Here is a 26,798-nt window from a genome sequence, read left to right as displayed (position 1 = left end):
TCTTTAAAAAAATTTTTAAAACATTTGTAGCAACACAATATGTAAATCGTGGTAGAAGTATGAAGATACTTGTGAGAGTGCTCCATCTGAAGGCTGGTAGTTATTCTTGGCGGGAGAAATGGAGGGAATAGAATCAGAAAGGGGTTTGCAGAGGGGGCTTCACTGTACATTGGTATTGGAAATACTGGGGTGTTTCAAGTCCATTTCTTCTCCATTACCTCCTTCTTAGGGGTGACAGGTCTGACCGTCGATGCCTGGCTCTGTGCATGTGCATAGGGAAGCAGAGCAGCGTGCGGTGAGCAGCTCAGACCTGCATCCCCAGGGTGGTCCTCAGGGTCACATGGACATGGCCTGTGGCTGGAGCATACCTGCTGTTTGTTGAGCACTTACACTTAGGGAAGTGTAGCACTCACGAATAGATGTTGTGGACGCCATGCTGATGTCTAGCACACCGTGGGTGCGTCGTCGGTTCGTAATCAGTACAGCACACGTGTGTGTAAGGAATGACCGTATATGTAGTTTGGATCTTTCTCACGTTCTGCAGCTTGTGCTTCTCCCTCGCGAGAACATCTTGGTGATCTTGCACATCAAAACATACAGATCTCTGCAATTCTTTTAACCACATTTTAAAAATCCAATTTAATTTTTAGTTTCTTTCTGAGAATTATTTCTTTTCCCTTTTTAAAAAAGATTTTCTTTATTTTGGAGGGAGGGAGGGAGAGAGAGAGAGAGAAGAGGAGAGGAAACAGAAGGAGAAGGACAAGGAGACTCTGAGTTTGAGCCCAGAGCCTGACTCTGGGCTTGATCCCACGACCTTGAGATCATGACCTGAGCTAAAATCAAGAGTTAGACGCTCAGCTAACTGAGGCACCCAGACACCCCTCTTTTCCCATTTTTTAAAAAAGGTTTTATTTGTTTATTTTGAGAGGGAGCACGCGTATGTGAGAGAGAGCAGGAGCAGAGGGTGGGGCAGAGGGAGAGGGAGACGCAGACTCTGAGTGCAGGGCACCCAGTGCAGGGCTCTATCCCAGGACCCTGGGATCATGACCTGAGCTGAGGGCAGATAACTGAGCCACCCAGGCGCCCCTTAGCATTTTTTAAATTATGTTTTTCCTATTGACTTTCAGTTCTTTCTGAATTTTGAATATTAAAACCCTTTGTTATATATCTCATGTATGTATTTTTTCTTCCAGATTGTTATTTATTATTTTAATGTTCTTTTGTTTAGAAGGTTTTGACTTTTGTGTAGCACATTTGTTTATTATGTAAAATTAACATTTATTGTTGTTTATATTACATAATAAGCTTATATAATCTCTTACATTCTTGTCTAGGACATACATAGTTTTAGTTATCATAGCAAGTCAGGATAAAGTAGATTATGCTGTGGTGACAACCATCTCTAAATCTCACAGGCTTAGAACAACAAAGGTCTGTCTTGCTACTTGTCTAATTACCAGTTGGCAGGAGGGCTTTGTTCAGTTTCTGGAACATTGCAGATGGAAAGACAACTCTGGAGCTTCTTGCTCTAGTAATTAAGAGGTGACACACATCACTCTGCTCACAGCTCACTGGCCGTGGCTCGTGATGACAGGGAGTCAGGAAATTCATTCTTCCCTCTGCCCAGAAAGAAAGGAGAAGCAGCTGTGGGTGAAGAGCATTAATGACCACCACGGTTGAGTATGGATAATTCATCTGGAATTTGTTTTAAGTGTAGGAGGCAGTACATTGGTTTCTTCATCTCTAAAAAAAGAGTAGAGCACATCTTAGAGGGTTTGTATGAGAATTACGTAGGTAATTTTAGGGATCCCTGGGTGGCTCAGCGGTTTAGCGCCTGCCTTTGGTCCAGGGCGCGATCCTGGAGTCCCGGGATCGAGTCCCATGTCGGGCTCCCGGCGTGGAGCCTGCTTCTCCCTCCTCCTGTGTCTCTGCCTCCCTCTCTCTCTCTCTATGTCCAACATAAATAAATAAATAAATCTTTAAAAAAAAAGAGAGAGAGAATTACGTAGGTAATTTTAAAGGGCTTGGAATGATTGTGTTAGTTTGGGTCCTCGAAGAGTAGATGCCGGGGAGCAGTTAGATGAGATCTACCTGGTGCAGTGCTTGGATGGAATGCTGGAAGGGCCTGAAGAGGTGGGAGAGCCAGCCGCCTGCGGGTCTGAGTCGTGCAGAGGGGGGTCCGCAAAGCCAGTCTCCTGTGTCCTAGAAATGGGCCTGACTTCTTTTCCTCCCTCATCCACTGACTGGGAGGCCCCTGGAAATGGGGCCTTGGTGGGCCCTGGTGACAGGTGTCAAGGGCTTAGCAAGCAACCATTGGTCAGGTGGAGACCTGAGAGGTGCATCCTCACACCTGGGCCACAGTAAAAATGCAGGCAAGTGTCAGCACAGAGCTTAGGAAATGGAGTGACTTCAGTTTTTCCTGAAGAGGAGTCCTTTACCCTAGTTACATTAATTGTAGAGCTTTCTTTCTACTGATGGGAGATGCACCATCTATTTAATAGCGTCCTGGTGACGGGCACTGTTCATGTCTGTTGTAAACATTAGTGCTACAGTGAACCCTCTTGTATAAACAACCCATGGTGTGTTTGTGCCACTTGATCTGGGATCGTGTTGTGGACGTTGAATTTCGGAGTCAAAAGTAGTACAGCTTAAGTTTTGATGATCGTTGTCAAACTTCCTCTGGAGAGCCTCACCAAGTTACACAGGATGCCAGCAGTGAAGAGCACCAGCCTCCCCCGCCCCTCAGCCCAGGCTTCGTGCCTCCCTGACAGCGTATCTGCAGGGCTTTACTTGGGACTGAGAGAAACGATTTTTTAGATCTTTATTAGATACTGACATTTGTAAGTGTTCATGCTTTTTGCTTAATTTTCTATTCAATAGTTCAGTTTTCTTGTGGATATGTAAAAGTTCTTTGTATGTTAAGTAAATGACTCATTTTTTAAAATCATATGTTCTGCAAATATTTTCCCACTTTTCCTTTTACACTTTTTTACGTTTTGCCGTACATAATTTAAAAATCTTTATATGGTAAGATCTACTAGTCTTTTCTTTCATAATGTCTATATCTTTGAAATAGCTATTAAACTACCTCAATACTTTTCCTCCCAGTTTTATTGAGATATAAGTGTAAGGTATACAACATAATGACTTGGTATATGGCATATTGTGAAATGATCAAGAAGTTAGTTACCATCAAGTGTTAGTTACCAACACTTCCCATGCTTAAATCTTTCCATAGCCGTGGATTCTGAGTTGTGGTGTGTCCTTGGGCAGAGGTGAATTCTGAGCCTCCTATGTCATTCTCTTGGGCCCTTTTCTCCCTAAATGCGCTTACAAGTTTATTTTTGGATATTTAGCATCTGCATTTCTTTGAATGTCCTTAAAAAATAGTTAATCTGTTGCTATTACTTTGGAGTGTCATAAATTATTGAGTAGTTGGCTCTTAACCTGAGTCCTGAGACAACTAACTTAATTGTGAGATCAAGCCACGTCATTTGGTGTTGAAGAAAATACTTCTCTTACCAGCTCATGTAAAAAATGCTCCTTAAAGAGCATCCTCTGATATGTCTACATCTGTTGCTTTTATAAGGACTTTTTTGTGCAACTTTTCAAAAAAAGGCTTCTTTTGTATAAAATGAAGTATTTTACCAGTAAGTCTTAAATTAGCTTAAGGTTTCCCAGTCTTCTTTCTCCCTTCCTCTATGTGCCTACCATCCCACCCATCCCCCTTAACTCCCAAATTACTGGCGGCAGGTTCTTTGAAGGCACATCATGTCATATGTATATATTTTCAACAGAACAGTTTTGCAAAAAGATCATTAAGTTTCTCAGTCAAAATTTCTTTCCATCTAAAAGAAAGCTTGGAGAAAGGGTTGACCCGTAACAAAGCAAAACAAATGCACGTGAACTCCACATAGGATCTTTTTTTTTTTCATAGGATCTTTTATATTGTGTTTATTAGCAACAGGAAGTGGCCAGTTTGATGTTTTGTTAAATAGGATGACAGTATTTTGCAGATAGCATTGTACCTAAAAGTCTTGCTTGTAGGAATCAAGTTTGACCCTCAGACATTCTCTGGAAGTAGAGAGGAAGCCATTGAACAGCCTAGAACTGGTCGGACTTGGATTTGAGTCTGGGGTGCCACCTGTTACTATAAGTGACCTGGAATTGGTTGAGTAAAATGGAGATATGGCACCTTGTCCTAGGGAGTAAACGAGATAAGCAATGTCAGGTACCCAGCATGTGATGGATCTCCAGACATTGTAGGCATGGTCCTTCTTTCTTGCTCTCTGTCCCTCTCCAGTAATCATTGGCCTCCCCAGCCCTACCCTACCCAAGAAAGAATGACCAAGATATGGGTTTCAGTTTGGCGAAATTTTGCCTTTAAGACCTTTCTAAACTGTTATTTGAATGTTAGGGTATGTATTTGTTCTAGTTTTTTCTATGTAAGGTAGTAGTGTGGACTTCTGTGTCTGGATGACCTATAGCTTCTTTTCTGAATACGAATTCTGCTGCTCCCTATTCCTGGAGTTCATGGCTTTGTCTGACCAATTCCTTATCCTCCCAGGCCTAGACACAAAGCTCAAACACTGGCTATGCCTTGGGGATGCTTCCCTAGGTCCGGGGGATGGTGTGCTCCTCCTCTGACTTCCTGGGTCTGAGCCTTAGCGCTTAAACTGTACTCTGGTTCTGTGTCTATGACTCACTCTTTTGGTTCTTTTGGGACAGGACCACATCTCATGCATCTTTGTAATCTCCTGCAGTTATTCTGGCCATTAGTGGATAATTTATGAATTATTCTTAAGCTGTATTATTTTAGGTCACCTAAGCATTAAGACTTACTTTCCTTATCTATAAAATGTGGCTTTCTGCTCTGGACATTTCCCCCACCTTGTCCTTTCTTACCATGCTACCATTTATTAATGACCTGTTGCCCTTCACATTCCCTCATCCCCTCATCTCGTGATCATACCTGACAGTCTACTGGCCTGAGCATCCTTTGAATTGATTCTCTCTTCTCTGTGCCCCTGCAACTGCAGGCTCTTTTCTCAGGGGGGCTGATATAGCACCCTCTTGTCTGTTCTGCTCCTGCCTTTGCAGAAGCAGAGGGTGGACCACATCACTTTTTTATTTTAAAAACTTCTGGTGGTGGGATCCCTGGGTAGCGCAGCTGTTTGGCGCCTGCCTTTGGCCCAGGGCGCGATCCTGGAGACCCAGGATCGAATCCCACGTCGGGCTCCCGGTGCATGGAGTCTGCTTCTCCCTCTGCCTGTGTCTCTGCCTCTCTCTCTCTCTCTCTCTGTTGTGTGACTATCATAAATAAATAAAAATTAAAAATAAATAAATAAATAAAAAATAAAAACTTCTGGTGGTTTTTCAGTACTTACGGGCTCAACTGTCAACACCTCAACTGTCAACACCTCAGCCTGACCTGACGTGCAAAGCCCTCACTTTCCAAGCCCACCCCCTCATCCTAACCCCCTCCTGGGATTCCCCATTGTGCTCATTTGCATTTTCATTTCTCAGTGGTTCTTTCACATTATTTTTGTTTGTTTGTTTGTTTGGTGGTGGTGGTGGGCTTTCTTTCTTTCTTTCTTTTTTTGTCATTTATTTAAAACAACCTTTCCCTAATTTTCCAACACTATTTGTTCTTACACCTTGAGAATTATCAAGACCTGTGGTTGTTTTTTTCTTTTTTGTTTTTTATATCAACTTTTGGGTTTACCCTTAAAGAATTTGATTCAGAGTCTGGAGTGAGACCTGATTTCATTTTCTTTATCTGCAAGATGACAGTGTTGAAATGGGTGTTTTACAAAGGTAGAACATTCTGTATATCAGTGGCCCTAGAATGCTTCTATAATAATTATCACACTTTGTCTTATGTTGGACACTAATGAAAAGAGAAAGGGAGGAGAGAGAGAAGGAGGGAGGGAGACAGGGAGAAACTCCTCAGATGGTTGTGGGTATCTGCTATGATTAGGAACTCATGTCAGCTGCCTTGTGACATTCACTCCTTTATATTCTTTCCTTTGGTGCCCTGTTTTTTGTTGTTGTTGTTGTTTTGTTTTAAAATATTTATTTACTTGAGAGAGAGAGAGAGAGAGAGAGAACATGAGCCAGGGAAGATGCAGAGGGAGAAGCAGACTCCCCACTGAGCAGGGAGCCTGACATGGGGCTCGATCCCAGCACCCCAGGGTCATGACCTCAGCTGAAGGTAGATGCTTAACCCACTGAGCCACCCAGGCGCCCTGGTGCCCTGTTTTTAAAAACACTTTCTCATATAACCTCTAAAAAGATGTTTTAATAATTGAGTTGAGGTTCCTTGTGTACCTATTTGCTTTTTTCATTAGATTCTAGAGTTACCCAGGGCTAGCACGGGACTTGCATATTCTTCAGTTTCCTATGCCCTGCCCATAGTAGATGCTTTATAAATTTTTGGTGAATTCAAGGATATTTGAAAGGAAGTTTTTAAACTGTAAGAAGCTTTGCAGATGTGAGTAGTATTTATATAGAAAATATCCATTTTCCCGATGTATTTCCTTTTTGCTTAAGAAAGTATTGTTAGGACCTTTTAGTAGGGAAAAAGTGCTTGGAACCTGTTGGAATGACAATTTGCTTGTAGTGAGTCTGTTTCAAAGAACAATGGTCTCTTAGACAAAGTACAACAATGTTCAACTGTGTTTCTCCTTGTAATGCAAGAAAAAGCACATAGTTGTCTGTGTCTTTAGGCAGAGATATCTCTATGGAACTATGGCAGCATCTACATGTAGATAGTGTGATTTGTTCATAATTGAGACCCCTGAAACAGTGATTTTGTTGTTGTTTTGTGTGTTTTTTTTTTTACAAGTTCCTAATGTCAAATGGATTTTTTTCTTTTATTTGGATTTTTAAGACATTTTCCTTAATCATCTCCGAGAATATATTTCATAAGAAAGAAATGGAGATTCTGCTTGAGTCTTTAAATCCCATAAATAGCTTCTTACTCTTAGCCTTTTATGCCCCATTTTGCCAGGGCAGAAGTATTAGACTGTTGCCAGCCTGAACCTCATTCCCGCAGTTAAGACCAGCATCACTGTGAGTTATGAAGAAAATTAAAAGCTGATACTGGTGCACTTGAGGGTACATGTTTTTCCTTGCTGCTTCCTGAAGGCTCCTTCCTCTGTTGTCATATACCTATTTGCTTCCTGAACCAGTGCTTGAGATCATCCAGAGCAGAGGCAGCTGGTCCCTGCTCTTCCTCTGGTGGTTCTAGACCAGCTCCCATGTTGACACCCTCTGCTAGGAGTGGCTGTGAAATGGGGTTCCCAAATGGAAGACCCTCAGGGATCGTGACCAGATCTTGACCCAGGGGATTTTCAGAGAAACCCAGCCATTCTTTTCTACCAGTTATAGGGTTGCCTGTGTCATTAAGACCAGTTTCTCTTTCCCTTAAGCCACAGGGTACCCTGTGCTGTTTCTGTGTGTGCGCCCCCATGTCCTTCAGATTGTCCCAGGTGGCCCTCTAGACCTTCCTACGCTGGGTGCCCCCAGCATGCACCAGCCCATCTCCTAGAACTTGGAGCTGTCATCCCCACGAAGGCCCTAAGTTTTGGTTTTGTGTTGGTTTCTCTTATAAACTCGGAAGATCTTCATTTTATATAGCCGTGGCTTGTTTGTCCTGAGAATTTAAATGTGACATCAAATGAAAAATTCAAGTCTGTATTGCTAATTTGAAATTTCAATTTTTCTTTACAGGTCAACTTTGTAGTGTGCCAACTCTTTGCCTTGCTAGCAGCCATTTGGTTTCGAACTTATCTACATTCAAGCAAAACTAGCTCTTTTATAAGACATGTCGTTGCTACCCTTTTGGGCCTTTATCTTGCACTTTTTTGCTTTGGATGGTAAGTAATTATTTTGATGATATTTAAATGAAGACTTTGGACATCTTTGTGATTCAGTGTGCACAAGGATACATTATATGGGGTTTTGTTCTTATACTTACATGCAAAGTTTTCTATTTTTATTTTTAATAGAAAAAAAAGTGTGGAGAATAAACTCAGTCTCTTCAGTTTGGGCTCGGAGGGCAATTTACTATTTATAATGTCTGAAACAGGACAGATGAAGAAGAGACATACAAACATTTTCTTCTGTCACGAGTTGTTCTTTTTCACCCATTTTGCACATCTTTGAAGCCAAGACAAATGAACCTCTTAAAAGAGTATTTTTCTTTCTGTGCAGGTGGCTTTTAAGAGTCCAGTGAAGCCCAGTAGTAGAACTCTATTACCAGTTTTAAATTTCTGCTGTGTGTAAAAGGGATTGGCTGGTTGGTTCTGGTGGGGAAGAATCATTTATGATGGAAAGTTTTTAAGTACGACCCTTGACCCTTCAGGTGTGTGTGTGTTACCTTCAGGTTGCTCCCTCCTTAATTGCCAGGGCTTCCCTGAGAGCTTTAAACACAGAAACACCCCACTTCTGTTTGTTCCAGATGACTAGTCGCAGCAGAGGAAAATCAGAAGAGTGCCCAGTCTTGGCGAAGCAGCAGAGACTGAGTGGAAGGGCTTCTTTGTGATCTCTTCTGAATTTTCCTTTTTAAGTGAGAGCTTAGGCTGCTTGCTCCTTTGCTGTATCGTTAACATGCTCACAGATAAGGCTTTGTAGGTCTGCTCTTCTGTAGACTCTTGTTTGAGATGAAAATTCCCCGAGAGGGGAGAAAGCGCTCACTTGATCTGCGCTTTAGTAGTTTTCGCCGTGGGGTGTGGAATCCGCGGGACTTTGAGAATGCCTCTGTGTTTGCGCTTAGGATGTTTTTTTTTTTTTTTTTTTTTTTTTCTGGCCAGGGTTGGAATATACTGGTATTTCTTAATCTAATGTTTGCCTCTGGCAATTGCATATGTTTCCTAGAAACAAATGAAAATCACTCAGGGATAATTTATTCAGCCTCTACCATATTGCCATGTGGCCAGTCCTCTGAAAGGCACTGCCAGTTGTAGGTATGGGTGTAGTCCTGAGATTTAGAGATGGTCTCTTCATTCCCACATACAGTCTTTTCTGCTTCCTTGATGACATCAGATTTGTAGCATCAAAGTTTTTGTAGTTTTCTTGGATAGTTCTATTTGAATTTCTCATAAGTCATGCCATGGGGTTAGAGTGTGTGTGTGTGTGTGTGTGTGTGTGTGTGTGTACTTTTATAATGAAATTTTTCAAATGCAGACATACAGAGAAAAATAAACCCTTATATACCCATTACCTAGCTTCAACAGTTTTTAAAATTCCACCATTTTTATTTGTTCCCTAACTTATTTTTCTGGATTAATTAAAATTATATCCCAGTCTACATATTTCACCCATACATGCTCCAGTACTTACAGGACACATTTTTTGTTTTTTTTTTTTAATGTATTTTTAAAGGATTGATTTACTTATTTGAGAGAGAGTGCCTGAGCATGCACACATGTGAGGAGGGGAAGGAGCAGAGGGAAAGAAAATCTTCAAGTGGATTCCTTGCTGAGCATGGAGCCCAACGTGGGGCTTGATCCCAGGACCCTGAGATCATGACCTGAGTGGAAATCAAGAGTTGGACACTTAACTGAATGAGCCACCCAGGGGTCCCTGGGGGACACATTTTAAAGAGGGGTTGGGGAAGGCTTTAGTTCAGAATGGCCAGCCCCAGGGACACCATTCACACCATGGTCAGTGTAAACAGAACACTGTAAACAGTGTAGAGAATTGAAATGTAAGTAGTCCCTTTGTAGTCATGCAACTTGGAGCAGTATGAAGGTGAGCATGCTCTCTTCCTTTAGGGGTTTGTCCTGAGGAGATGTTTTCTTGCTGTGAAGCCTCCTCAGGTACTGTATACACAGAACCACGAGGAACCTGACCTTATATAATCCTTAGTATTTCAAATCATATGATAACTCTATTTTTAAAAATAGAGTTCTCTGGGTTTTTTTTTTTTTTTTGGTGTTTTGTTTTTCTTGAAGAAGAAATATTTTATATTTCTTCCTTTGGGAAGATAAATTTTTTTTACTTCTCTGTACCAGGTCTCAGTAACTGTTTGCTAATTGGAATGAGTAGAGGAAGTAGAGTATCCTTTCAATTTGCAGTGTACACTTTGATTTTTTAGGCTCAAAGGCAGTCATATCTGCTATTGATTTTGATAACTTCTCTTTTGGAAGACATATGTTAGTAGTACTCTAAATAGAATTGATCATTATACCTACTTCTATTTGGTCTCAGTTTTTTTTTTTTTTTTTTTAGAACTATCATCTGCAAGTTTGTTTTGATTGAGATTTTCCATATACTTTAAATTATTTATTTAACTATCTTTGATTACTGTGAAGGCTAGTGTAGTAGAGCTGGAACTCTGAAGTCAGACCCGTATTCTGCTCTGGGCACCTTGGTCAGGTCGCTCTGTTACTCTGGACGTGGCATTCAAACCCTTTTGGCTTTACCTTCATTGTGTGTGAAAGGGAATCCGTGATCATGGTGAGATCTGGAAGTTTAATACCACAGAGAGGAGCGTAGCACCATGGCCAGCTCACGGTGAACCTGGAAGGTCACCCAGGGGCAAGACCATTGTTGTCATAATCTGTTACTACCATTGTCCAGTTGGCTGTCCAGGTTGAAAATGTTATGTTTATCCAATTACTCTTTTAGTGTTTGTCACATAGTATTTTTTTTAAAGATTTTATTTATTTATTTGAGAGAGGGCATGAGTTGGGAGGGGGGGATGGGAAGGGCAGAGGGAGAGGGAGAAGCAGACTCCTCGCTATGCAGAGAACCTGATGCAGGGCTGAATTCCAGGACCCCAGGATCATGACCTGAACCGAAGGCAGATGCTTAACCAGTTGAGCCCCCCAGGTGCCCCTGTCACACGGTATTAAAATGTAGTCTGTTGTTTGTGTGTCTTCACCTCTAGACTGGATGTTCTCTGAGGACAGAGACCTTGTCGTGTTGACTCTTTATTCCTACTGTGCAGGACGATGCCTGCCAGACAGCACACACATTCTGCACAGATCAGTTGAATAATCGGAGAGGTGTTTCTCAACCTTTTTAAAACTTGTATTCTTTTTTACTAAACATTTTTTATTACCTGTATTTAGTGTGATTTGAAATTCAAAATAAGACGTGTTATCTAAAAACAAATTGAAGTTTCGAGATAAAGGATTGCTTTGTTCTCAAAGTCCTCGAGCTGCTTGAGAGGCGTGATGTGTGATGTGTGATGCGTGATGTGCAGTGTGTGGGTCCCGCCCGCCCCTTGAAGAGTCAGCCAGTGGGTGAGTTGCTCAGAGAGAAACTAGTTGAGTTTTAATGTCAGGGTACTAACGAAGTACGTGACTTTTAGCACTTAGTTTCCTCCACTGTAAAATGATGAGGATTGGATTATAGACTTTTAAGATACTGCCTATCTTGTATTTCTCCTTCACTAAAAATACTTGAGTGCTTACTGTGTGCCAGTTACTCGAGTCAGCGCCTTGTACACATGATCTCTTAAGCCTGAAAAATACTAAGTGGCTCCTCTGTATTTATTATGCTCCTTTTACTGAGAGCAAGTGGAGTGGCTGCATGTGGGGGATTATGAAGAAAGTCACCAGTGCCATAAATGAATGGAAAAGCAACTTGAGGCTTGTTGTGGAGGTCGATGACACAGAGATACACGCCCATCTGCTTCGTATGGACAGACTTGTGCTGTCACAGTAACGAAGCCTGGTACAACAACAGAAGGCTGGCCAAGTGTGATGACGCACCCTAGAAGATGGCCAAGCATGTCATCTGAATGGTGATGCCAGGGGAGTGGGCATTTTCAAGCAATAGAAGGAACCGTGGTTTCATTTGAGAAATAAAACTCTTAGCTTGTAAAATTGTTGTATGTCCCCCATGTTCCAAGGAAATTTCCTCATGCAAAAGGAAAAAAAAATTTTCCCAAGGGTCCTCAAATAAATTTTCTTAAGACCAGTATCTTTAAAGAGTTCAACTCCCAATTAATAAAGCCCTTAAAAGTATGTGGCAATACTCTTCAGCATTTCCACATTAAATCTTAGTGAATTGTTAATGCTGGCCACAGATGGGAGGTGGATAATTAATTAGAAAAGTATGTGTTTTAATCATGTTTTTAAAGCTTCCTTCTGTTCCAGTTTGTATGCATATACGTTCACCTGCTTTCTCATGACTTGCTAGTTACGGTGGTATCACAGGCCAGCATTGTGTTCCCATGTGTTCTGTGTGTTAGCGGGGGACAGACAGACAGACATACTCTGTTCAGGGGGATAAATAGGTTCCTTCTGCAGTCCTCCCTTGGAGCCTGCTTCTGATTTATAATATTTCTATGGGAAGATTTATTCAAAAGTTTAACTATTTCCACACTGGAGATGCCCATTATTCTTTAATGATTAGGTTAAAAAGCAATTTTTATCACAGGTTAAGATCCTTATTTAAATTTTAATTGGTATACAATGGTTTGAAAATTTTTTCATAAATTATTCATGCCATCAAAGGGAAAGAAAATAGTGAGTTCATGCCTGTGTGCCCATTTATGCATCATCTCAGGGATAGTTTGGCTTGAGTTTGAAACCAGGGCAGGGATCTTAGTCATGTTTGCCTGAATTTTGTGAAAGGAAGGGGTAAGTTAGTTCTCTCACTTAACGGTGGGTTTCCACGTTGGGACATTCTGTGTCACCTCAGCCAGAATCTTTTATAGATGGATGACTGGAGATGATGGGTTAGAAGATCATTTAATTTGAGCCATCATGTTTTCAGAGTAGATTTGGGTGTACCTGGTTTTTAGTAGATACTAATATTTGGTCCTTTTTGTTGCTTTGTGAGAAACTGTTTTAGGTACTTGGGAAAACAAATAACTAATGTTCTGTCAGGATTATTCTGAAATTCAGATTTATTGCTCCTTTTCATCATTGTGCCTTGAGTTATGGAAAAAGCTGAAATCCTTGAGCCACAGAACCCCACAATGCTTTCACGTAGCTAGGAGATGTGGAATGCCAGGGCACCGAGTGTGCCTTGATGGGGTTTCATTTTATGTTTCCAGCTCTTCTGGGACTTGCGATAGAGGAGTCCCTCTAAGATGTTCACAGAATTTTGGGCTGCAGAAGTTAAATTCCTTACTTTTTACCTGGGTATGTTCTGTGTGATACGTAAGCACTTTGTAGCCTTAGTGGTTTCAACCTAATGTTTGTGAATGGGTGCCCCTCTTCTAACAGCGCTCTTACTTTTTGTAGGTATGCCTTACATTTTCTTGTACAAAGTGGAATTTCCTACTGTATCATGATCGTAATAGGAGTGGAGAACATGCACAAGTAAGTGTTCCTCTTTATTCACATATCCATATGTATTTCACTATAATAGTATTAGATCAAAATGCAGTTCTGTTACATTAAAAATTATTCTGAGTTGTGATAATTTTCTCAAGAAAAGCTGTCATAAATTACTTAAAGCAGGCTTTCCCAGCCTCAGCACTGTTGACATCTTAGGCCGGATAATTCTTAGATGTGGGGGCTGTCCTATGCACCTTGGCCTCCACCCACTAGGTGCTGGTAGCAGCCCCCATCCCCAAGTTATGACAACTGTGAACGTTTCCAGATATATTCAAATGTCCCTTGGGAGGCAAAACAGCAGCCATGTTGAGTTTTTTTGTTGTGTTTTCTGAATATAATGCACTGTCTAGGAGTTCTCATTAAGCATCTATTGAATGAATGAATGAATGAGTGAACAAATGAATGATACTATGACTTCTGTTTGACATGAAGCTCTTTCCTGGTAGTCTCCTAAAGCTCTTGCTTCTGGGCCACAGCCTCTGCCTCCTTGAGCGTCCCTGAGTTCCATCTCGGGGCTGCCATTACAGTAACGCTTCTCCTCCTCTACCTGCAGCAAAGTCCCAGACCTAATTATTGAACCTGGACACCTGTGCTGGGCTTGACCTCAATCTCGGTCCCCAGAGAGAGTGGAATGGGGGTGGGGCAGAAAGGATGGGAATGAGAGAATGGGTGTAGGCTGTAGAAGAGGAGGGGGAGTAGAAATGTATTTTGGGCTTACTCCTGGAATTAGGAAGACATTGTCCCTGGAGAAGGCAGCACAGTGTGGCTTGGCTCTGTGCTGTTCCGATGTGCAAAATAAGCCTTTGTGGACGGGCGTGGGAACCTAAGCACCCTTCATGTCAGTGTTTTGTTTTCTGACTTTTCTATGGGAAAACTTGTTTTGGGTTCTAAAAATTCTCAGACTTCTGGAACACAGCACAAAGGAACTGCCATTATTTAAATACAAACAGCAGAAATGTGGGATGGTCAAGCAGAAGGAGTAGAAAAGCCCGTTAACCTAGAGAAGTTAAGCTGAAGTATTTTCTTTACAAGTTGGCAAGTAATTTTCAGCAAAACAGGTGATGTAAAGAAAAAATGTAAGAGGTGTAGGTAATGGGTTGCCAAGCTGTGGATGGGGTTATATTGTAGAAGAAGTAGGAAAGTAGTGTATTGCCTTGCCTCCCCAGCAATTTGAACAAACATTTCTTGTGTGCCACAGTGTTTCCAGAAATCTAAGGGTAACGGACATGTGGTCCTCTGAAATGTACTGTTGGGTTGGAGGTATTTCTTAGTTGATGCTGGGATCCCATGACGGGTACTGGGACATATTCTGTCTCAGCAAGATGCTGATTACTTGAACTACTGTCCACGTGGTGATGAGGGTTAGAAACAAAGAATATACTCAGGGCTGGGAAAGCATAAAGGATGGGATGGCTAGCTGGGAAAGTAGGAAAACCCAGGCTGTCCATGTATCAGCCATTTACTGTCTGTCCAGTAGAAGAACCCATTTGGGAACAGAGTACAGGTATTTGGTGTTTCGTAGGAATTAAGCTAAAGCATATTTTTAATAATTGAGAAATCTTGACACATACTTACCCCACATGCCTTCTTTATTGATGATGAAATTGAACAGCAGGCTAGGTCATGGATAAAGATCGAACACAGACTCTGCCTTCTACTGGGTGGCCTTGGTGGTTGACTGGATGAGTACAGGTTGGGAGTCTGTATATATGGGTTTGGATTCAGACTCTGCTAAATTCTCATTAGCTTTGGGACCTTAAGCTTAGTCACTTAAACTTTTTGGGTCTAACTTGGATTAAACCAGTGCCGCAGCTAAGGAGCATGTGCCTACCCGCTTCATACTCATGGCGTCCAGGGATTCTCCTGTTTGCACACAGGGTTCAGCTAGAAGAAGAGGTGTTCACATTCTGGATGAGATGCTTTCCGAGGTCATTCTTAGTTACACATATTTTGCTGTTTTTTTTTTTTCCCCTTCTGATGTCACGTCAGAGCTCATTGTAGGCACCCTGGCCTCTATGGACTGTAATTCATCTTTTCTTCCCAGGATGTGAACTCCTCGGCAGGGATCTTTAACTTATTTTTTAATCGCATGGTTGAGCATCCAGATGATAGAAGCTTTCAGTAGGTGAGGTTATCTCTTCTGTTCTGATTATTCTCTGCCTCTTGCTTTTGAGTATTTTTTGTCATGTTTTTGGTTATGGTATTTCCAAACATTATATTCATTCCTGCCATCGGCTTTGAATGGCATGCTTGATGGGTTGACTTGCAGCTCTGTTCGTGTTTCCTGTTCACTTCCTCCTCCTTCTTCCCAGTAGAGTGGAAGCCCTAGGGGTTGGGGGTGGTGGTGCTGGGGCAAGGGAGAATGCAGGTGTAGCTGACCTGGCCCTGATCTCTGTCCTGGATGACCCCAGGAGCTAGTAGCACAGGTTCGTATTCACATACTATCTGCGGGCTCTAACGAGACTCCTACCATATGGATTCTTGGATAAAAATGGCATTAGGAACTGCCTGAACTCTACGAGGAAGGAGCGATGATCTCGGAGATGCCATCTGGCAGGCAGAAGCCTCAAGTCACTTGAAAATTTGTCCTCATGAAGTTAATTAGCAGCGGGTAGTAGCTCAGTGGGAACTCTGTGGGGAAAATATTAACTTGAGTGAGGACAATCTCATGTTCCCATGAGAGGGAATAAAATGTAGCAGGAAGGAAACTGGACTCTTAGATTTTTTTTTTTTCCTTTATGCTCTCTGTGGACCATGTTTGAAAGCCTTGCAGTGCTTTGGGATAAAGGTGCAGACCCTTTTGGTATTGCTCTGCCAAAAGTCAAATTTTGGTTGGAAAACCGTAATTCTAAAATCCATTTTTTATGTTATCTTATTTTTTTTATGTTATCTTATTTTTATAACAGTTAGTGCTTCAGCGATGATTCTGTATTCACTGCGCAAAGCACACGCATTGGCACCTCCTTTGGAGGTGAGTGCAGTCGACCCGTTCCACAGGGAAACAAAGCTTAGGAAGCGATGGATCTGGGATTGGAACTAGTGTGTCTGCCTTTACCCAGGGCCCAAGTTTTTTGCCTCTGCATTAGATTACTTCTAAGCCCTAAGCATTATGATTATGAGAATGTGTCATTAAAAAAAAATACCCTAAATTGATGGAGAAAAAGTAATGAGAGCTACCAGGGTCCCCAACAAAGGCAGAGGTTTGTATGCGGTTGTCATTCTTTCTTAGAACAAAGGTGCAGATATCTTTATCCGAAAAGACGCAGTGACCATGTGGCATATTGTGCTTAGGATCTAAGGTTTTTAAATATTCTCAATTCTAAGGAGGAGGAAAACTTGTTACATAGTCATAGGTAACAGGATGTCTAGGTTCCATTGGATTTATGAAAAAAAAATTTTTTTTTGATTTATGAAAATTCTTGAGGACACAGCATCATTGTATGAAATCCTACACTCAGGAAAGGGTGTGATTCAGTTTCCTTTATACCATTCAGTCAGTTATAGTATCTCTTTTGGAGATACTTGATTTCTAAGTTTTATTTCTAATTGTATACTGGATCTTTCTGGTAAGGAGGAGGGTTCAATTATCCTTGAGCAAATGAGGGAAGCTTTTTTTCCTTAGGATTAAGCGGAGGTTTTTATACAAAGTAGAGGGATTATATTAATGCAGCGATGCTAATAAGACGAACACACATCTCTTGGTAAATAAAGGCCTTACTCTGGGCGATGCTGCTCACCTGAATGTGTTAGAATAAAGAGAAATTTGCACAGATTACTTGTGTAGTGAGGTTCTACTGCGGTAGGTCTGTCTAAAAATGTTGGAGTGATAGCTAATACCCCAGATTAATCACCTAAAAGACAAAAGAGGGTTTTGGAGATACTATCCAATTAAGCAGTAGATTCTTTTTGACGATAACGAGTCATACATTATTTAAAAATAACTGGATAGTTGTGATAATTAAAAATAAGAGTACTTTCCATTGGAAAAGTGTAAGGATGCATCTTGTGGTTTTAGGTACTGCTGGAAACTAATTTTTCTTTTACATTAAGATCTTCATCCTTGCCAGAATGTTGAAAGAAAAATTAAAAACTCGCATAACCATCTGTTAGGATGAAGAGCAAAATCATTCAGTTATATGTCATAACACATGCCACTTACATAAAATATGTGATCCTTGTCGAAGTTTTGTGAGAATAAAAGCTTTTGTGACTTTTTTTTTCTTTTTAACTCTTGAGTAAGAAGTGAGAAATGGTTTTGGAAGATTAGGGCCTGCTAACTGATGGTGTACCGCTATGCAACTACGTGCACATGTGTGAGTTTTGTCTTCACAGTGTAAGAAACAGTATGACCTATGAGGGAGCAATTGGACTTTCTTTCTTTTTTTTTTTTTTTTTAGCAATTGGACTTTGGCATTTGAATGATGGAGTGACTTCTAGGTCCCAGTCACTCTGTGGAGGGCTTTTTACAAATATCCCAATTAACTGTCTACACAGGCCTGCTGAGGAGGTGTTCCTTATATACAGACCAGGAAACTGAGGTACCAGAGGTCAGTTCACTGGAACACAGTCACAAAGCTAGTAACTGTCAGGCCTGGAAGTCCGTGAAATTCGTGTGTGTTAGGTTATTTACCAACATTCCTTTCAAGATTTCTGTTGTTGTTTTTAGTTGGAGAAACAAAAGATTTTCACTGTTTACCAGACAGCATACAAACTCTAGTTGTTTTTTGGAAGCATAACAAGCATGGTTGAGACATTGTGTCATGACTGGCTTTTTCTTAGTCTTCCTCCAGTAGAATGAAATGTTGGGGTCTTTTTAAAAGGCTCTAAGCTTTAAATAAGTATCCAGATAACAGTGATTTTAATCTCTAAAACCTCTCCCATTCTTTAAACTTGTTCAGACTTTTATAAGTGCTATACCTTAGGTCAATGTTTATCAAAATGCATAATAAATACAGATTCTAAAATGCTGTTTTAATGTAGTTGACAAAAAATAGAATTTAAAAATATTTTCAGATAAATTAATTTATGTAAGGAAAAAAGTACTGACCTTCTCCTATTTGTTGCTAGCTTATTAAATAATTCACATTTACAACAGTTATGGAAAGATGGAGGGTAATAGAGGACCTACCTTTTGACCCAGAAAATGGCCAGTCATTTTGGTGAAAGTGTATGACAGCAAGTGAGCTCAGCGTCTGTTTTTCACTGTGAAAACTGAGCTTTTGCTTAAACTTAATGAAGAAAGAGATGGCATTACATATCTTTTTCTGACCCAAAATTAACCTTGTGGGTATTACAAAGGATGTGCCCTTAGCATGACTTGTCTTGGGAAGAAGACAGTATCAGGATGGTCTTCGCGCTATTTGCCTTTCAGAGTTTTGGAAAATCTTGTATGGAACTCAGGTTGTTGGAACAGTTTCCTTTTAAAACTGATTAGAGAGCTATCACTTAGATTACTATGCAGAACCTTTTTTCTTAAACATGAGAGCATTAAACTGTTTAGAAAACAGACTTAAAGGATTGCAAATAAAATCCAGGGGGCACCTGGGTGGTTCAGTGGGTTGAGCCTTAACTCAGGGTGTGATTCCCAGGGTCCTGGGATCGGGTCCTGCATTGGGGTTCTCACAGGGAGCCTGCTTCTCCCGCTGCCTGTGTCTCTGCCTCTCTGTGTGTCTCTCATGAATAAATAAATAAAATCTTAAAAAAAAAAAAGAAAAATCCAATGAAAGAGAAGGATAAAAGTTAAGTGAATAGGGTAAAATCCCTGAAGGACAACAGAACATTAATCATTAAAAAATTACTGGTAATAGCTAAATTACTATTAATAGCTAACATTTATTAAATCCAGATTCTATGTCAGATACACATTAAATGCTGAAGTGAATTCCCATATGGTCCTCAGGACCACCCTGGCTAGAAGACTGTTCTCTCAGCTTCATTGAGAGAACAGAGACTCAGAGCCACACACCTGCCCCAGGTCTATACAGCTGGTCTGAAGCAGGCTCAGAGTTTGAAACCCATGCACCTGGCCGCTGAACTCTGCTCCTCCCTCGCTGTATCAATGTGTGGATTTTCTATGGGAAACGATCAGTGTCCCATCCTTTTATTTCAGGGTTCTTTTCCTTCATTGTTAATTGGTGTGTCTGCAAGTCATGTAATTTAATCTTAGTTTGAACACTGTATTGGGAAACTAAAGCTTCTAATTCTAATTCTTGGGTTTTTTTTTTTGAGATTTATTTATTAGAGAGAGAGGAGAGAGAGAGAGAGAGAATATACACACACATGCATGAGTGGGAGGGGCAGAGGGAGAGGGAGAGAGACTCTCAAGCCGACTCCATGCTGAGCACACAGCCCAATGCAGGGCTTGTTCTCACAACCTGAGCCCAAACCAAGAGTCAGAACTGACCTCGTGCCCCCCAGGCACCCCTGTGGGGTTAGTTTCGTAATTTCCCTGTGCTTCATTTGATGGCTTCTGTAAGTAAATCATTTTTCTTACCCCCCAGTACCTAACAGAACATACCTTTAATTAGCAATATGTTTTCTATGGCAGTAATTGTCAGCTCTTGGGAATAAAGGGAGGTTATACCAGAATTTAGAGGAATGAGGTCATGGTTCTGATCTATCGCACCCCTCCACCTCCACCAAACAATGAAACAAAAAGAGTGCCAACAGAATTTGACATCTGATTTAATTTGTATGTCTGCTGGCGTGAGGCAGCCGTTCTCTCCCCTCCCCCTAATGCTTTTTCCATCTTGGGGTTTATTTGGCTGCTCTTCTTCATCTCTGAGTCACCACTGTCTGTCCTCCTCTGTCTAGACCAGTAGTTTGTGGAGTGTGGTCCAGAGACCCCTGGGAGTCCCTGAGATCGTCCTAGGGTATAGAAAGGTCAAAACTATCTTCTTAATGACATTTAGACATTATTTGCCTTTTTCATTTTCATTCTCTCGGGTAGGCGGTGGGGCTTCCTCCGGAGGCTCCGCGCTATGGGACGTTGCAGTAGAGCATTTGTGACTTCAGACGTTAGAACACCGCCATTCTTCTCGCTTATCTTTTTGGAAAATATATTTAGAAAATATATTTTTTTAAAAAAAGAAAATATATTTTCCCTAAAAGTGTTGCCTGTATTGGCATGACATTGGTTTATCGTCATTTTTGAATTCAGTATTTTTTAAATTCTCAGTTTTATTCTGTGGTGAAGATTGGTGGCTCTTGTTGATGTGGGTTATGCTTCTTTTGGTTTCCTCAATAATTTTTAAGTGGGTGAAGGATCCTGAGCCCAAAAGATCGGAGAGCAGCCGCCGTAGAATCCCTTCAGGCCTCTCGCATGGGCTCGTGGAGCTCTCACCCAGCCTCCGTCCTCGAAGCCGTCCGAGCTCCTCGCCCGTGTCCCTTACACTTGTGCTCTTGCTGTCCACTCGTCTGGTGCCGCTCCGCTGCTGAAATCTGTAAGTTCTGGAAGCCGCGGAGAGCGCAGCCTCCTGCCTCTGTGCTTGCCTGCCCCTTGGCCCCCGGATCCACACACCCCGGGCCGCCCGCCTGGTGGACTGTGGAACCACGAGACACGGGCATCCGGAGCCCAGACACATGCTGGAGGAACGCCGTGTCCACTCCACCGTCCCCGGGCCTCCCGGGCGGGCTCTTCTGACCTTCGCTCTCTGTTTCTCTCAGCCTTTCTCACAACCTCTGCATCGTTCCATACGCCGCCGGGCAAATGTCCAGTCGTGGGTGGACGGGCAGGCCCGTGTTAGAGAGAGCCACGTGGGGCTACTGGGCACTCACGATTCCTTAGTTCACTTGAGTCTTTAGTTTCCTTGCAAATTATTTTCCCTGATGGTTTTCAGTTCCGTGTCCCATTCCATTCAAAGACCAGCCCAAATCTGAGTGACCATCAAGTCCATTCACCTCATCTCCATCCCCTCACGCTCAGCAGACCGTGGAAGTTCATGATTCAGAGTTGTGGGATGGAGATCAAGCTAATCCTTGGGGGAGAATCCTTCAAGATGCAGGGTGAGGTGTTAGAAGGAGTAGCAGGGAAGAGGAGGAGGAGGAGGAGGAGGAGGAGAGGACGAGGAGGAGGAGGGAGCGAGCCCCGCCGAGCAGGCCCCCTTCCCTCGGCCGCTCCTTCCACGCCGGCCGACCCGGGGGACCGAGCGCCCCTTGCGTCAGCTCCTTCTTCCTCGCCCACCGCACTCTGGCCTCGTCCCGCCGAGCAGCCGAGGCCCACCCGGGAGCAGAGCGTCCTGCCGTCCCGGGGCTCCGGGTGCTCCGTCTCCTCTCGGGGTGTTTCGGAGAGGAGACACCTGTGAGGCCTGTAGCCGCGCCTGCCGCGTAGCGAGCCCTCCCCCGGGTCCCCCCCCAGGCCTCGGGGCCACTCCTGCTCTGCAGGCCCGGTCCGCTGCCGCCCTCCGCCGCCCCGCCGGTCCCCTGAACCCCGGCCTGGCCCTGGAGCTCTGCCCCGCCCTGACTGCCGCCCTCGCTCCGGCTGCGCCAGGCCTGGTGCCTCTGTGTCCGCGGGGAGCCCCCATCCCAGCGTGCGGTCCTGTCGGCCTCACAGGGCGTGACCGTGGGCCCAGGCCCTCCCCTCCGCTCCTCCCTGCCTGTAGGCCCCCGGATGTCACACGGGGCGCTGTGCTGTACATGTTCACTTGTACAGGACAAGGACAAGGCGGCTGGCTGGGATCCTGGCTGCAGGATCCCCCTGCAGCACCCCCCACCCTGTGCACCTGCTTAGCAGCTTGGTCACCCTGAGTTGCTTAGCCTCTCTCTCTCCTCAGTTTCCTCGTTTGTACAAGAGGAGTAATAATTTCTACTTCCTAAGACTGTGGCGAAGATGAGGGATACTGTATTTCATTAAATGTAGGGTGCCACAGATTGTAAGACGTGCCGTTATTTTTTTTCTACCACTACTGAGGAGTAGTTGCTGTCAGTTGGGAGAGCGTTCTTGATTTCAAAGATGCTAAAATGGGAAAATACGTGAGTGCCCGATTCAGGGAGAAACAGTAGGCAGAGCCACTTGGATGGTGCGGGGCCAGTGCCAGGTGTGTGCTGGCCGGATTGCGCTCACTTCCCATACGGGACTTGGAACCCGAGAGCACAGGGGCTGAGCTGCGTTTGATTTTGTGTCCTCAGAATCTCGCCCGACAGCACTAGTGATTAGAACGTGTATTTGAACACAGCTGGATGGCCTCTGCTCACGAGCTGACCATTTTCTCGCAGCTGCAACCAGAGGGCTGACTGAAGTACATTCCTCTCCTTCTGGGTCCCAACTTCTGAGAAGTTGGTATGAAGCTGACCAGCTCAGCTTTTGCTCAGCTCTGGTGGTGTCTTCCTGTTCCCACTTCTTACATCTTTGGTATTATGAGATAAAATGTGGATTATGAAAAACTGTAATTGGCAGTCTTTTGTTTTTAAGAGCTTTGAAGAATTAGGGGCTCCTGGTGGCTCAGCTAGTGAAGCGTCTGCCTTTGGCTCAGGTCATGATCTTAAGGTCCTGGGAGCGAGTTCCATGTCAAGCTCCCTGCTCCAGGGGGAGCCTCTTCTCCCTCTCCCTCTCCTTCTCTCCCTCTTTTTAAATTTATTTTTAATTTTTTTAAGATTTTTATTTATTTATGAAAGACAAAATGAGAGACAGAGGCAGAGACAAGAGCCTGATGTGGGACTCGATCCCGGATCCAGGGATCATGCTCTGGGCCAAAGACAGACGCCCAACTACTGAGCCACCCAGGTATCCCACCCTCTCTCACTCTTACTCTCTCTCTCTCAAATGAATAAAAATATTTGGGAAAAAAAATGAAGTACCAAATTGTTATTTTAAAAAAGAGCTTTGAAGAATTAATGAATCACTTTTTCCCCCCCACGTTCCCCCTATACATATTTTTTACCCTGAAGTATAATAGAAGAAAGATGAGTGGTCTTTTGTGTGGGTGGGGAGGGAGGTCAGGACCCTGTATTAAGATGCAGCCCCTGAGAGACAGAGTGAAAGGTTCCTAATCTCCTGGCTGGTAGAGGCCCAGGATCCTTAAATTGAGAACTGATAGGGGTGATGTGAAGCCTTTTCCAAACATCCTTTTTTTTTTTTTTTTTTTTTTTTTTTAGAGTCCTGGTTTTATTAGCAGTGAGAACAGGCTGAAATCTGGATGTGCTTTTTGTGGATAATTGTCTTTCTCAGTTGCTCCCAAGATCTCTCATTACACTGTCAGATGTAGTTCTTGATGCAGTTAAAAGCTTTACATTTATGCATATTTATTGGCTTACTAGGAGAGACCACTAATCAGATAGTATTTTGAACTAGAATCCAAAGATCTTAAATCTCAGTGTAAACTATAAAAGTGTCTATGTTGAAAGATAAAATAATCTTGTTTAATGCTAACAGCCCAAACCCAATTTTTATTTGGATATTTGAGTCAACTTTGAGAAGAACAGTCAAGTGACTTCATTATGTTACTGAACAGGTGAGAGAGCAAAAGTTGGATTTTTTTTTTTTTTTTTTTTTTAAAGCTGAACAGTAGCTGGGTAGTTTGGTTCGTTTCAGTCATCTGTAAACAAAGTGAGAACAGGAAAGAATTGAGTGACTTCGTATATCAGTGTCACTATTGTGTCTGGTCTAGTGAATGCAGCTAAGCTCCTTTCCATTTTTTTCATGAATAAGGCTTTGTGAAAGAACACACGAAATCCCTCATGACTTTTATTATATTTGTAACTCAGTGAGGTCTCTTTGTTCCGGCCGAGAGAACACCTGGTCAGCAAGGCAGGGTAGATCTCCCAGCAAGCCCAGGCTTCCCAGCCACAGTGGGCTTTTCATAAGGAACATAAGATTACCTGCATGTCTCTAGGAAGGAATCAAGAGTATGTTCTGGTCACCAAACACTGAATTCTGTACTCGGGGAGAAGCCTTAAAGTGGGGATCTGTAAAGATGGTTCCTTTACTCTACAGAGGAGGACAACAGCATCCTAAAGTGACTGCGAACAAGATGAGGGACCTCTGAATCTTGTGTGAAGGTGGCATGACTGCCTTTTGCTGGTAAAGCAGGTGGTTTTCTAGTGTTTTAAAATTCTTCTGTTAGAGTAGTAAATAGAAAGATGATTTCCCATTGATAAACATAGTTCACTCTTCCTAGAGAGGTCTGGCAATCTCCTCTTGCCATCAAGACTTTAGTTGGTATAGGTAAGTTTCTTAATTTCTGGGTCTATATTAGAAGTTTAATTTACATCTCACACATACAACATTTCTATGCTAGCCTACCAAACCTATCCTAATTGATGGATATTGAGCTATTGAGAAAAAAAAGAGGTTGACAAAATTTTTTCCCCCACCAAAACAGCTATAAAACTGGAAAAACTTGTCAAAACCATTTTAAGGCTCTGGAAATTGACCAGAAGCAAACAACATTTTGAGAAGCACTTATTCATTAAAAGAAACTGCTAAACTTGGTGTAAGAATAGTGGGAATCTGTGGTGGCGTTTTCTGGGAATATCTCAACTCGTTACTCTTTGGCAGAGCAACTGCAGCTGCAGGGCTGGCCATGGAAACAGAAGCTTTCATACCAAAGGCAGCTGACCTGGTTTGGAGTGCAGGGCAGAGAACATGTAGTGGCTAACAGAGGCTGCCTCCAGCTCTGCTCTCCTGCAGAGGTGGGACATGCATTGAATGGGGAGATACTGGACATAAGGAAACTGTGAAGGGATTTGAGAACATTTCCATGCAACACTGGCTGCCTGGAGGCTGCATCCATGCCCAGGGGAGGACCAAGAGGGCCTGGGGCGGGGGCAACTACAAGCTGGGACAGACCTGACAAATGCTGGACTGTGAATGAGTTCTCTAAGCCACATGCAGATATACAGGCAGACGGGAAGTGCCTTACTGGCTGAAGGTGTTTGAACACAAGCTCTGACTAAGCCTAGCTGACCACTGAGCTTTGCAGACACGGGATGGCCCCTAGAGTGAGACTAAAAAATAAAACCCAAGTATTTAAAAACTGAGCAGAGACATCAGCTGCTACATACCATGAGTGAGAAAGGTTCAGTGGATTAAGTCCAAGCTAAAAAACAAAAATAGCACAACAATAATGCCCAAGAAATAAAAATAAGGGAGCCCTCTTACACTGTTGGTGGGAATGTGAACTGGTGCAGCCCCTCTGGAAAACTGTGTGGAGGTTCCTCAAAGAGTTAAAAATAGACCTGCCCTACGACCCAGCAATTGCACTATTGGGGATTTACCCCAAAGATACAGATTCAGTGAAACGCCGGGACACCTGCACCCCAATGTTTATAGCAGCAATGGCCACGATAGCCAAACTGTGGAAGGACCCTCGGTGTCCAACAAAAGATGAATGGATAAAGAAGATGTGGTTTATGTATACAATGGAATATTACTCAGCTATTAGAAATGACAAATACCCACCATTTGCTTCAACGTGGATGGAACTGGAGGGTATTATGCTGAGTGAAGTAAGTCAGTCGGAGAAGGACAAACATTATATGGTCTCATTCATTTGGGGAATATAAATAATAGTGAAAGGGAATAGAAGGGAAGGGAGAAGAAATGTGTGGGAAATATCAGAAAGGGAGACAACGTAAAGACTGCTAACTTTGGGAAACGAACTAGGGGTGGTAGAAGGGGAGGAGGGCGGGGGGTGGGAGTGAATGGGTGACGGGCACTGGGTGTTATTCTGTATGTTAGTAAATTGAACACCAATAAAAAATTTAAAAAAAATTAAAAAAAATAAAAATAAATAAAAAGTTACTATATCATTTACTATGTCCAGTTTTAAACAAAAAATTAGGACAAATGGGGAAAAGGCAGTCCACTGAAACTGCCTCTAAATAGATGTTGAATTTTCTAAAGACTTCGAAGCAGCGATTATAAATATGTTCAAAGAAATAAAAGATACAATGACCATGAGTCAATAAGCAGGGGCTATCACGAAAATAATTAGAAACTATTCAGAAGAACCAAATGAAATTTCTAGAGTTGAAAAGTTAATAACTGAAGTAAAAAATATACTAGATGTGCTACCTGGTGATTTGTGATGGCCAAAGAAAGGATCAGTAAACTTAGAGGTGGATCAATAGATATTAGCCCATCCGTAGAAGAAGACATAAAACATAGTGAAGAAAAGCAAGCAGCTTCAGAGTCCTACCGGACAACATCACACATATCAACATGTGCATAGTCAGTGTTCCCAAAGGAGAGTGGAAAGAGGAAAAGCAGGGGATCCCTGGGTGGCTCAGTAGTCTAGTGCCTGCCTTCGGCCTAGGGCGTGATCATGGAGTCCTGGGATCGAGTCCTGCATTGGGCTCCCTGTGTGGAGCCTGCTTCTTCCTCTGCCTGTGTCTCTGCCTCTCTCTCTCTCTCTCTCTGTGTGTCTCTCATGGATAAATAAAAATCTTAAAAAAAAAAAAAAGAGGAAAAGCATTTGAAGAAATAATGTCCATCAGCTTCCCAAACTTGATGAAAAACATTAATCTGCATACCCAAGAAGCTCAGAAAACCCCAAG

At 42.6% G+C, this 26,798-nt stretch overlaps 1 protein-coding gene across 6 annotated transcripts in view; it reads left to right on the top strand.

Moving 5' to 3' along the window:
* MBOAT2 (membrane bound O-acyltransferase domain containing 2) overlaps nucleotides 1-26,798 on the top strand; it is a 123,456-nt gene that overhangs the window by 45,594 nt on the left and 51,064 nt on the right. For 4 of the 6 annotated variants that reach the window (XM_025454721.3, XM_025454719.3, XM_025454720.3 and 1 more), the window contains exons 2-3: nucleotides 7,735-7,880; nucleotides 13,209-13,286. The exons of 1 other annotated variant lie outside the window; for it this stretch is intronic. In XM_025454721.3, coding sequence (XP_025310506.1) covers nucleotides 13,255-13,286 — 32 coding nt within the window. In that variant the 5' untranslated portion in view covers nucleotides 7,735-7,880; nucleotides 13,209-13,254. The remainder of the gene's footprint in view (nucleotides 1-7,734; nucleotides 7,881-13,208; nucleotides 13,287-26,798) is intronic. One more of the 6 variants, XM_035700652.2, reaches the window with a different exon arrangement.

The sequence above is a fragment of the Canis lupus genome, chromosome 17, assembly GCF_003254725.2.
Source record: "Canis lupus dingo isolate Sandy chromosome 17, ASM325472v2, whole genome shotgun sequence".
In the NCBI taxonomy this organism is placed as follows: Eukaryota; Metazoa; Chordata; class Mammalia; order Carnivora; family Canidae; genus Canis; species Canis lupus.
This window is presented reverse-complemented; position numbering and strand designations above follow the sequence as displayed.